This window comes from Trachemys scripta, chromosome 10 (genome assembly GCF_013100865.1).
Source record: "Trachemys scripta elegans isolate TJP31775 chromosome 10, CAS_Tse_1.0, whole genome shotgun sequence".
Taxonomy (NCBI): domain Eukaryota; kingdom Metazoa; phylum Chordata; order Testudines; family Emydidae; genus Trachemys; species Trachemys scripta.
Genome location: NC_048307.1, coordinates 81,193,857 through 81,207,041, shown reverse-complemented (window position 1 = coordinate 81,207,041; position 13,185 = coordinate 81,193,857). Strand labels below are relative to the sequence as shown.

At 44.7% G+C, this 13,185-nt stretch overlaps 1 protein-coding gene across 1 annotated transcript in view; it reads right to left on the bottom strand.

The window, feature by feature from the left end:
- The window catches only part of IQCH (IQ motif containing H), a 115,771-nt gene that overhangs the window by 36,704 nt on the left and 65,882 nt on the right, over nt 1-13,185 (bottom strand). Inside the window, exon 15 of the mRNA XM_034784004.1 lies at nt 1,274-1,394. Coding sequence (XP_034639895.1) covers nt 1,274-1,394 — 121 coding nt within the window. The remainder of the gene's footprint in view (nt 1-1,273; nt 1,395-13,185) is intronic.

Sequence of the window (13,185 nt, the reverse complement as noted above, 5' to 3'; positions counted from 1 at the left end):
AAGGAATTTTTTGTTTAGACTTGTAACAGAATTCAAACTCCAGCATTTTCAGAGCCGCACAGAATTCAGCCATCCACATCAATTGCACTCAGACACTATGGTGCGGACTGCTACAGAAATGCCTTAAATAAATAAATGTAATAAGAACTGTGTAGCTAACCCCCATACATCTCTTGGAAAGTGTATGCAGGGCCGGCGCTTCCAGTTAGGCGACCTAGGCTGTCGCCTGTGGCACCAGGATTTGGGGGAGGGGGGGGACATTTTGCTGCCCTCGGCGGCAATTCTGCGGCGGGGGGTCCTTCCGCACTCCGGGTCTTCGGCGGCAATTCTGCGGCGGATCCTTCACTCGCTCTGGGACCCGCCGCCGAAGTGCCCCAAAGACCGGGAGCGCGGAAGGACCCCCCCGCTACAGAATTGCCGACGACGACCGGGAGTGCGGAAGGACCCCTGCCTAGGGCGCCAAAAACCCTGTGTGCCGCTCCTGAGTGTATGTTCTCTAAATAACAACACGCCATAGCTGTTCATAGGGAGAGCATTAACAGGATTATTTGGCATTCTGTGTTAACTTCCTGTTGCCTATTATATAATATTTGATTCAGCTATGATAAATGATCATGTTTTTTATACAATTCCTAAATGTGACAGTGGGTGCTCTTTTGCCAAAACCATTTTCAAATGGGAATCCTGATCTACCCTTGACTCTTCTACAGATAATGAAATCCATGGAATGTATCAAATTTAATATCACTGCAGGGCACTTCACTCCAGAACCTTACTAAACATGCCTGATAGAAGAATGGCTTGGGGGTTATAAGGTCCTTGCGAATTCCTCCCCTCAGTAGGCAACTAGTGCTACATGCAACTCACTTTCTGGTCCAGCAGGATGGCAAAACCACACTCCCACAGTTGTTTCCTGACCAATAACTCAGAGGACTGAACTACTTATAGTTTTGGATGCCACAAGTCCACATGCTGACATTTCCTGCTGAGCTTCTTTGCCAAAGGCAACATAAGCTCCAATATATGAACACAAAATGAAACCTTATTCACTCAGAATAGTGTAGGAGAGGTAGCTTCAATGTTCAGGTTAAACACGTGAGTAGGATATAAGAATGACAGAATAACTGCCTATATAGAATTCTTAAATGGACAGTTAAATATAATGTGGAAATAAGAAATTTTTAAACAAGCCCGAGATTAACAAGAAGATGGTATACAGTGTGGTATAATTACCCATTATAATACTTAACAGGAACTTTGCAGTCTTATTTACCTTGACTAAGAAATGTTTGGAGGAATTTTTCCCATGTAGGAAATCGTTTCTCATTGACTGGCTGTGCGTGCTGTGCTAAAAGGCCCGGGAGCTCCTGGGAGATCTTCACCAAAGCTGGCTCCTGCAGAAACAAATTAAATAGAACCACAAGCAATTTTACTACAGAAATGAAAACTGCTTGTGGGGTGATTAAAAACCAGGCCTCCAACAGGCACCAAAAAAAAAAAAAAAAGTGGTTACTGTTTACTCACAGTCAGACAGGCTTTTTAAATTTTTCTCCTTACATTTATCCAAAACAGTCTTTTTTTCTGACAGGCGGATTTGTTTTCAGCGTAGCATCTATTCTATTATCGCTTTTATCAGTAACATGACCTTGTGATTGTAAATGACATAAAAGCCTTGGTCATGGCTTAGTGATCAATATCAACAGTCGATAACTTCTACGATATGTGTATTTTAAAACAGAGAGTGTTAAAATGGCTATGGTTTCCAATAATACTCCTCCTAACTCTTTTACTTTTATACTCAAGGCAAAACTCAGCATTTTAGTCATCATGAATTTGGGTGAGCCCATACAAGGTCGGTAGCGTTACACACAAAGTGTATTTACGATGGGAGGTATCCTTGTAAATCTCTACAATTGGTCAGACCAGCAAACTAGAGGATTGGTTGATGGCTCTCTAGCTTTGGTTGGAATTTGATTTTTCATATTATAGGATATAAAATAGCCTCAGTCCCGCCCAGTATTACCACAAAAACCATCAAACATATCTTGGCGAAAACTAACTCCATTGTCTTTGCTGTTCAAGAGGCCCAGAGGTGAGCAAGTACGTAAAGTGCCAGGACCCTGACTCTAGAGCCCCGAGCCCCTCTTTCTTGCTGCTTCATAAGCACTTTCATGCTTTCCCTGGGTCTCTTTCTTTCCATTTTACATACTCTTGAAATGAGAAATGTCCCATGCTCCAGAAGAGGACCACTTATCCGCCGATCCTGGCAACAATCTGAGCCCTGATCTTGTTTTGGCCTTGGAAGGTGCGCAGTATAACTTTGTGATTAACACTCTATAAACATGAACAAAACCGCTACTCTGCATGTGCAATCAATGAATCCTGTTACTTCCATAACATGCAATGGGACATAAAGGGGTTCTTTAATTCATATTTAATACTATTAATTTTGGATTTATCTACAAAAGGTAGCAGAGGACGTATGGCCCAGAGGCTAAGGGCAACAGCCTGGGATGGGGAGATCTGGTTTCCATGCTCTGCCAGAGACTTCCTGTGTGACTGTGGACAAGTCGCTTAGCCTCTCTGTGCCTCCAGACCCCATTTGTACAATGGGAATAATAGCACTGCCCTATACCACAGGGGTGTAGTGAGGGTAAATACATTAAAAACGGTGAGGTGCTCAGATGTTACACAGTGCAGGTGATATAAGGACCTTAGAAGTATATACATTTTAAATGTCTATCGCTGGTTCTAGGTGCCATTGACAAACCTTTTAAAAAACACTTATCGTCAATAAATAAATAAATTTAGCAGCACAACATTTCACCCACAGCCAAAACCATCCCAGATGATTAGCCTGAAATAACACAATCCCATCGACCTCTGCCCAAATTACCACCTCTCAGCCTGTTCCCTGCTCTTCCAAAGCTTGAGCATAACACATGGGTTTTTCAGGGTGCCCTGAAGGTTAATAGATTTGGGCTATTTTGGGCCAGTGAAACCAACTGCATCATTTGGCACATGACGTTTCATTTATAAGCTCGTCCTTCCTCCACAGTATCCAGTACGGGATCCACATCAGACAGAGGTCTGGTGGTCTAGGTCTTGTGTGAGAAGAACACAACACAAGAGCAAGTTTACAGGAAAGACAAGACGTTGCTTACTGCTGGCCCTCAGCCTAAGCCTGGGCCACATTCTGTCACCCACACTGACTAGTCCCTTACTCCTTGAGTTGTCCCACTGATTGTTTTTTATTTTATATTTTTCTATCTGTGTCTGGTTTGGAGGCTGGGACGTGTTTCGGATGGTGGTCTTGCTACTGTTACCCATGCTTTAGTCACCTCTAGAATTGTCTGCTCTGCAGTGCTCTCAGCATACCACTACACCTTAAATCCATCTGGAAACTGAAGCTGGTACACAATGCAGCAGCCTGCTTGTTGCGTGAGGTTTCTTGCTGTGAGACTTTTGCATTAACACTGTGGGATTTGCATTAGCTGCCTATTGACGTTTGTGCAGAGTACAAGGCGTTTGGTTTTGACCAGTTCAGGCATGGGACATTCCTGTCCGAGAGAATGGTTCTTTCCCTGTACGATACACTTGCACTTTAATTCTTAAAAGTAATGCCCCATATCAATAATGCCACCAAGTAAGAACTCTTTTTCGTCTTCAACTTAAGTTTCTCATACCAGCCTATAATACAAACTGGAGTTCCTAAGAGCAGCTACTCTACGATCCAAAATACCAATGGTAACTGCAGGTGATTAGGTCTCCCTCTGAGCAGACAACCACAGGATGCTGAGCCACTAATGGTGTGATTTACTCCTCTTCCAAACTGTGAGGTCAAAGATCAGAACTGTAGCCAAACAGTGACATAAAGCAAAGTCATCTAAGCAGGAACTGTACCAGGGAATTCAAGATGATTAAAACCTCAGAACAGTGAGCAAAGACCAATTGAGTTCATCAGGGCTTGTGTTTTGCTTTTAAATATAACTATCCCAAGAAACTGAGAGCGCTAATGGTTACGTAAGAATGGCCATAGTGGGTCAGACCAATGATCCATCTAGCCCCCTATCCTGTCTTCTGACAGACACTTCAGATGGAATGAACTGAACCAGGCAATTTATTGAGTGATCCATTCCCTGTCATCCAGTCCCAGCTTCTTGCAGTCAGGGATTTTAGAATACCCAAAGTATGGGGTTGTGTCCCTGACTACATGGCTAATAGCCATTGATGGACCTATCCTTCGGAACGTATCTAATTCTTTTTCGAAACCACTTATACTTTTGGCCTTCACAACATCCGCTGGCAATGAGTTCCATAGGTTGACTGTGCGTTCTGTGAAGAAGAACTTCCTTTTGTTTGCTTTAAACCTGGTTCTTATGTGAAGGGGTAAATAACACTTCCTTATTCACTTTCTCCACACCATGCATGATTTTATAGACCTCCATCATATCCCTCTTTAGTTGTCTCTTTTCTAAGCTGAACAGTCCCAGTCTTTTTAATCTCTCCTCATAGGGAAGCTTTTCTATTCCCTTAACCATTTTTGTTGCCCATCTCTGTACTTTTTCCAATTCTAATACATCTTTTTTGAGATGGGGCAACCATCTCAAAACAACTGTATTGTTACCTATGCAATTAATATAAATACAACGCAGTAGACAGAAGTTTTCTTTTCAGTGATTAATGCCATTGAGAGGTCAGAGCTACAAATCAATATGCACATCTCCGTAGGTTCAGCAATAGCTCCATCACACTGAGCCTGATCATTTAGATCTAATGACTTTGGACATGGTGCAATTTAAAAAACAAACACACACAGATATGTGGGATGTGGACTGAAAAGATTTTCATAAATTGATTTAAAAAAATCTAAAATTCCTTCCAGTGTGTGTTGTGGTATTTGGGACACTGGGACCACATCTGTATAAATACAAATCTCAATTATTGGCATGCGATAGAGTCGTGTTAACATTTTCCATTGCAACAATGTTAAGGAATATGAAGCCACTTGCTCGGTATTTTATAACTGTTTCCCCTTCTGAATACTCAATTTTTCCTTGCAAATAGGTTAGAAATAGGTCACTAAGCTCTTTTCCTCAACCACTCTGCACCCTTAACAACACAGAGATGACTGACATTTCTGCAAAGGGTTCAAACTGATACTCAACAAGTCATCACTTGCTACAACTGATCTTACTGACTACTGCCCAGTGGCCAGACGCCAGTTCCTGAGCTAGCTGATTAAGACGCTGGTGAAAGATGCCAACTCTGGCAATACTTGATCTCCACTAATATTCTTGATCCCTGCTAGCTAGGGTTTAGACCATGACAAAGCATAGAATGGTGCTAGCGAATGGTCTCCCCTTAGCCATGGAAGATGATCAAACATCCTTTTTCACACTACTACACCTTTTGGAAGCATTTGATGCTGCACTCTAGTGAGATATTGTTCAATTTCCTAGAAAACTTGTAGGGATCAATAAATGGCTTTGGTCTTTCTTAGCCAACCAAACCCAGAAAATAGTGATGAGAAGCTGCCCCTTCACTTCCAGAGCTTTCACCTGCTAAGTCCCACATATTGTTCTTTACATGACACCTCTGAAGGAGATTGTGAGACACCTTGGGCTCAAATGCCAGCCTTATGCAAACCACACACAGCTGTACATCTTCACATGAAGCCAAGGAAATACTGTCTCCCAGCTATGACAATGACGAAGGAAAATCAACTCATAGGGAGAAGGAGGTGGCTTTAAAACAAACCATCACATTTTCCAAATTTTCTCAGCAGAAGTGGGATCAAACCCACCTGAAGTTCCCTTAATAATCTAGTCCCTAGCTGAAGCACCTCCATCACTGTGTGCCCCTAGAGTGGTAATACTGCCAACTACAAGCAAGTATAGCAGGGAGGAGAGAATACATTAAAATAAAAGTCAAACCCCCTCAAACCAGTAGGTCAGACATTTACTCATGAAGCCAGACCTTTTAAAAAAGTCTCTGATCTTCATGACAATTTTATTTAAATTGGACAGTAGCTCAGCAGAACTTACTCTTGCTATCTCAACTGTGGCCTCAGACTGATGCAGAATTATAGGTTTACAGCAGTTAACCTCTTAGCTCATGTTTCTCAGTGCCAGCAAAAAAGGGTCGGCACAGATTTTTGTTGTTGCACTTTACATGACAAGCCCAGGCACAAAGTCTGCTTGCCTGCTCTTTACCATAATGAAGGATGAGCAAGAAAAATAAAAGACCGTTACCTTTTCTGTAACTTCGAGATGTGTTGCTCATGTCTATTCCATAATAGGTGTGCATGCTCACCATGTGCACTGGTGCCGGAAGATTTTCCCCTAGCAGTACAGGTAGGGGAGAGCCCTAGCGACCCCTGGAGTGGCGCCTCCATGGCGCGGTATAAGGGGAACTGCGTGCTGCCCCAACTCTCAGTTCCTTCTTGCCAGACAACTCTGACAGAGGGGAAGGAGGGTGAGATGTGGAATAGACATGAACAACACATCTCGAAGAACACCAGTTACGGAAAAGGTAACTGTCTTTTCTTCTTCGAATGATTGCTCATGTGTATTCCACAATAGGTGATTCCAAGCTTTATCTGTTGGAGGTGGGAAGGAGTTAACAACCTCTCGGGATGGAGAACCGCCCTGCCAAACCTGGCGTCCTCCCTGGTCTGAGAGACAATCATATAATGCGAGGTGAACGTGTGAACTGAGGGCCATGTGGCAGCCCTACAAATGTCCTGAATGGGGACATGGGCCAAAAAGGCAACCAACGAGGCCTGCGCCCTAGTCGAGTGCGCCTTTACAAGTGGTGGCGGAAGGATTCCCGCCAGGTCATAACAGGTACAGATGCATGAGGTGATCCAATTGGAGACGATGAGTGGAGATCGGCTGACCTTTCATGTGCTCGGCCGAGGCGATGAACAGTTGCAAGGACTTTCTGAACGGCTTAGTCCGCTCCAGGTAAAAAAGCCAGAGCCCGTCTCACATCCAGCACGTGGAGATGGCGCTCCTCACTGGATGCATGGGGCTTGGGGCAGAGGACCGGCAGAAAAATGTCCTGACCCATGTGATAGGCAGAGACCACCTTTGGGAGGAATGAAGGGTGTGAGCGGAGCTGGACCTTATTTTATGAAATACCGTGTACGGGGGCTCGGAGGTCAGGGCCCTGAGTTCCGAGACCCACCTAGCCAACGTGATCATAACCAGGAAGGCCACCTTCCACGAGAGGTGTGACCAGGAGCATGTGGCTAGTGGCTCAAACGGGGGCCCCGTGAGACAGGCCAACACCAGATTTAGGTCCCACTGTGGGACTGGGGGGCCTAACATATGGGAAGAGATGATCCACCCCCTAAAGAATCGGCCAGTCATTGCATGGGAGAATACCGTGTGGCCCTGCACCGGCGGATGGAAGGCCGATATGGCTGCCAGGTGCACTTTGACTGACGAGAGCGCCAGGCCCTGGGCTCTACGGTGAAGGAGGTAATCCAGAATAAACTGGATCGGGGCGGACACTGGGGAAATGCCCCGCTCGTCCGCCCATCTGGAAAACCGAGACCACTTTGCCAAGTAGGCTCGGTGTGTGGAGGGCCGCCTGCTTTCTAGGAGGATGCGCTAAACTCCTTCTGAGCACATCCTTTCCTCCCTACCTGACCACTGAGCAGCCACACCGTGAGGTGGAGTGTCGCCAGGTTGGGGTGGAGGAGGCGTCCCTGGTCCTGGGAGAGCAGGTCCGGGTGGGATGGCAACAGCTATGGCAGGGTGACCGCCAGGCCCGTAAGGGTCCCGTACGAATGCTGCCTGGGCCATCCCGGGGCAATCAGAAGGACCCGGGCCTTGTTCATCTTTATCTTTTCCAGGATCTTGCCGATCAGCAGGAACGGGGGAAAGACATAGAGAAACGGGCTTGACCAGGATAGGAGGAAGGCATCGGAGATAGCACCCCATCCCAGCGCCCCCTTGAAGCAGAACCGGGGACAGAGACGGTTCTGCCAAGTCACGGATAGTGAGTTCCCCACACTTGGAAAAGTCTGTGCACCACTTCTGAGTGGAGAGACCACTCATGCTGAGAGAAGAAGTCCCTGCTCAAGCGATCCGTCTAGGCGTGTTCCGGGTGCCCGGCAGATGAAAGGCCTGTAGGCAGATGTCATGGGCTATACAAAAAACCCACAGCCTGAGGGCTTCGCGGCAGAGGATCGGGCCCCATCTTGCCTGTTGATGTAGAACATCGAGGCCATGCACACCAGCCGAACCGCCCTGAGCTCCTTGACGTTCATGTGGACGGTCAGATTCTGAGCCAACCACATACCCTGGGTCTGAACATTCCCCACATGGGCGCCGCATCCCAGGTCCGACGTGTCAGACACCAGTTCCAGCCACAGGGCCCTGCCCCGAACAGGACCCCTTGGAGCATGTTTCTTGGGGAGGACCACCACCATAGGGAGGTGATCACTGGCTCAGGCACCGTGAGGACTTGGTCCATCCTGTCCCTGGCCTGGGAGAACTCCGAGACCAGCCAGAGCTGGAGGGGCCACATCCCGAGTCTGGTGTGACGGACCATAAACGTGCATACTGACATGTCACCCAAGGGCTGGAGGCACACTATGGCTGTTGTCACAGGAAACCTTGTGACTGTGTCGATGAGCCCCTTCAGGGTCTCAAACCCGTCCGGTGGGAGGGAGGCTCTGGCTGACGAGGCATCTAGGACTGCCCCGATAAACTCTATGCATTGTAGTGGGACTAACGTGGACTTGGTGTTGTTTACCAACAGGCCCAAAGTGGTGCACGTGGACAGAAGGAGCACCACGTGATCCCACACCTGCGACCAGGAGCTGCCCTTGACCAACCAGTCGTCCAGATAGGGGAAGATCTGGACCCCTGGCGCCTGAGGTAGGCCACCACTACCAACATACATTTCGTGAATACCCTAAGGGCAGTGGACAGGCCAAATAGGAGGACCATAAATTGGTAGTGTTCCTAGCCCACCGTGAAACGGAGGAAGCGTCTGTGCCCCTCAAATATATGAATGTGGAAATACGCGTCCTGCAGATCGAGGGTGGCGTACCAGTCCCCGGGATCCAGGGAGGGGATGATGGAGGTCAGGGAGATCATGCGGAACTTGAGCTTCACCATGTACTGGTTCAGGCCTCGCAGGTCCAAGATGGGCCTGAGCCCCCCTTTGGCCTTCGGGATAAGGAAATAGCGGGAGTAGTACCCCTTGCCTTTGAACTCCCCCAGTACCACTTCCACCGCTCCTAGGCTCAGGAGCCGCCCCACTTCCTGCTCAAGCAAAGCCTCGTGTGAGGGGTCCCCCAGGAGGGACGGGGCGGGGGTGTGGCTGGGTGGAGAGGAAGTAAACTGGATGGTGTGGCCCCGGGAAATGGTGTTGAGTTCCGAAGCACCTTCACCGGCGGCAAGAAGGAACTGAGGGTGGGGGGAGCTCGCAGTGCCCCTTATACCACGCCATGGAGGCGCCACTCCAGGGGTCGCCAGGGCGCTCCCCTACGGGTACTGCTGGGGAAAAACTTCCGGCACCGGTGCACATGGCAAGCACGCACACCTATTGTGGAATACACATGAGCAATCACTCGAAGAAGAATTATTTTTTCTCAAAAAATATTCCTGGCCCTAGAGCAAATAGAAATTTGCAAGGCTGTGTGGCAATAATAGAAGCCACAAGAGATGATGTTAGGACTGGAGGTAGGGTGTCTGGAAGGAACAGGTAGCAGATCTAGTTGAGAAAGATCAGGCAACAAAGAGAAGCCTGGTGAGAAGAGAAAAAAGAGAAGAGAAGAGAAATAAGTTTAGAAATAGAAAGAGAGACCCAGGATAGAAAGGGGCTCTGGAGCGGAGTGCATGAGAAAGGCCTGGGGCTTACAGATGGAATCAGAGTGAAAGGAAGCTATGTGGGCCTTGGAAGCAAATAGAGCAAAGAAAGAAATCCCAGATAAGTAAAGATGAATGGGAGAGATAAGGTAGGAGAGGTAATATCTTTTATTGTACCAACTTCTGTGGGTGGAACTACACAGAGCTCTTCTTCAGGCCTGAGGAAGGAAGGGCTCTGTGTAGCTTGTACCTTCTACCAACAGAAGCTGGTTCAATAAAAGATATTACCTCTGCTACCTTCTCTCATATCCTGGGACCAACATGGCTCTAACAACACAGCAAAAAGTCGAATGGGCCAGAGAAGAACAATACAAGCTATAACAATACCAGCTGAGGATCTGCCCTGCTTTGTATTATGTCCGGCCCTATTTACTTTTATATTCTTACTAGCACTGGCAACCATGGAAAGAGTCCAAAGCTTATGTCCTGACTGCTGTCCCACCTTATTGTAAGTGCTCCCTTGTTTGCAACTGACAAAGAATGGATATTCTTTCTCGTCCAGACAGGTGTATGATAGCTAGAGCGATACTAGGCTAAAGACCAAAAACATTTTGAAAGGTTGGGGGAAAATACAGAAACGGTTTTGGACGTGATACATTGCCTACCACACACCTACTTAAAGTTTAAAAGCTGGTTTAAGAACGAACATTTAATTGTTAACTGCAAATTTTAAAATTAAAAAGTGCCAATTTTGCCTTCCATGAGCTAAAAAAATATGTTCTGGGAGAAGGTAACATCATGTAAAACAGCCGTCATTACCAAGTAACACAAATGTTTTTTGTATGTAAAATTGCTTTGTAAAATATTTGCTCCATCTGCTGAAAGTAGCAAAGACAATTTTCCCTGATAGCTAATGGCCCATTTCGGCTGGATGGCAAGCAATTCACCGTGGTTTCGACTTGCATTAAGTAGAATGGAGAGAACACTACATAGAATTCTCTACTTATGTAGTATTATCTACTCACTGCTTCTTGAGAGGCCCGTCCCTCATTATCGTGGCCTTCGTTTTGGATCAGCACACAGGGTTGCTTTGACTCAAGAGGCTTTTTGTCAAACTGAGGCACATATGCTATGCTTCGATATGAGAGCACAAAACAGCCACTTTCCTTGACTACAAGAACAAGGAGGTTAGTTCTCTTTCAACTTTCCAGCACTTAAACTGCTGTTCCTTTTTTCACACCACATGGGGCCATGGTTTTCTCTTCTGGCTCATGCTGTCACTCTGCACGCTGAGGATTTCAATATATAAAGATCAAGCACTTCTTTTAATTCTAAATTCAACTACATGCACACAAAAAAAGCAGAGAACATTGTCCTAGTCCAAAAAACCCCCATTGCTCCAGCTTCATTGTATACTTTGCTACTTACAATACCTCTATTTAAAAGCACGTTTACATTGTGCCCTGAACTACTTCAACATCTGCTAACAGACCAATAAAAAAATAAATAAACCAGGATTGTTTAGAAAGAGAGATCCCTTCTATTTCCTCTGAATGATACTAAACCAGTAACGGCAGCAAGCTACAGAGACCTCTTTTTTTTGTAGATTTCACCTTGGAAAACAAAATTTGGGAGGAAATTAAATATAAAACCACTATATCCAGTGCCACCCAAAAATCAGACAGAAAGAGGAACTTAGAGGCAAAGTGATATTATCAAATAGTCATGCAGATATATACTCAGCCCAAATGTAATTTAATTGCGATTATGACAATTTTATACAATGGATTTTTTTTTTAAACCAGTGTGACTGGAGGATTTCTATTTTGTGCTTAAAGAGATGCACACGTGTAAGTATTTTGCAAGATAGGGTCCTAATTTCCCAAATAATTTCCCAAATAAATGCATTTCTCCATCGAAGGTTGGAGTATTACTATGTATTCTTAATAGTATTTTCCCCAACAAAGGTTTTCTTTTTTAAAAATAAAATAAATTTTTGAAGTCAATGTGGAACCACTCACAAGCAAAGTGTTTGCAGGATCAGAGCCTTAGCCAGTAATTCCTATGAGAGTAGCATCTGAGTGCACACTTTTGGTATATCAGACCCCTGTGAATGAATACATGCTCAGTTCATGCCCCCTCAAGATCACTAGATTTTCCAAGTTTAAAAAAAATATATATTTTTAACTCTACATAATTTGCTTTATTTCATCGGCCATTCTCTTTGTCTGCTTCCACAGGGGAAAAAAAATCTATGTGCATTTTAAAAATGTGATTAAAAAAAATAAAATACTAAAAAGTATGGATAATCTCAGTAAATTGACAAGAACTCCATGTAAACTGCAGAGAGCTATTTTTCAAAACAGCCTACAGAGCAGTATGATAAAAACTATGTCATGTTTCACAAGTGACACACGGTTGAACTTCTTTTCGTCTTAGACTTGTCTTTTTGGATTTTAGCAAAACAAACATTTTTAAAATAATCCAAACAGGCATTTTATTGCATGTGATAACACTAACGATTTTCAGATTTCTTTACTGCTCTTGCTTTATCCTCTCCTTCCACACTGTTATTGCTAAAAACTGGCAGTTAAATTCAATTGATTCAAAATATTCTAGATCCATATGGCCTAAAACCCTGGAGCTGAAGTTCTGATATTGCCTCACTGCTGTTTTCTAGCATTTGCCTCTACTCCAGTCCCCAGATGGTGGAAGTAACATTTAAACCTCCTTCTCTCTGCCTTGTACAATAGACCTTGGCACCATTTCAACTGTTTACTCCGGTAATTAACAGCACTGATACCACAACAATTACAACTCCTACAATCTTAACACAATAATGCTATGAATTAGTGAGAGCTAATGGCTGGAAGGTATAGTGGTTCCAGACTGCGAGATCTGTGCATTTTTAGAATAAAATAAAAGGTACAAACAGCACGCTTGCGGTAGACAATGATTACCTAGTAATTAGTTTACACAAAGCTTCCTATTTAATGGCAAAACACTGTAATTAACGCGTGACAGAAAATCAAAGGGTACTTTGTAAGCATATGAAAAATTAACACTGCAGGCCTATAGCTTTATGTACTGATTAGAAGCATATTAAATCAATAGGACATACAAACCAACAGCTTGCATATCTGATTATTGTAGGTCCTAGGAATGGATATCATGGTTTTAATTTAACCAAAGGATACAATTATCATGCTTTGTTATTTACTTAGGATTTAAGAATCACCTGAAACATAACTCCAGCAGCTACATAAATATAATAATTGACTGAATGAGAACACTAGATCGTTCTCAGATATAATAAATATGTAAACTACTCAAGATAGTCTGTTGATGGAGCACT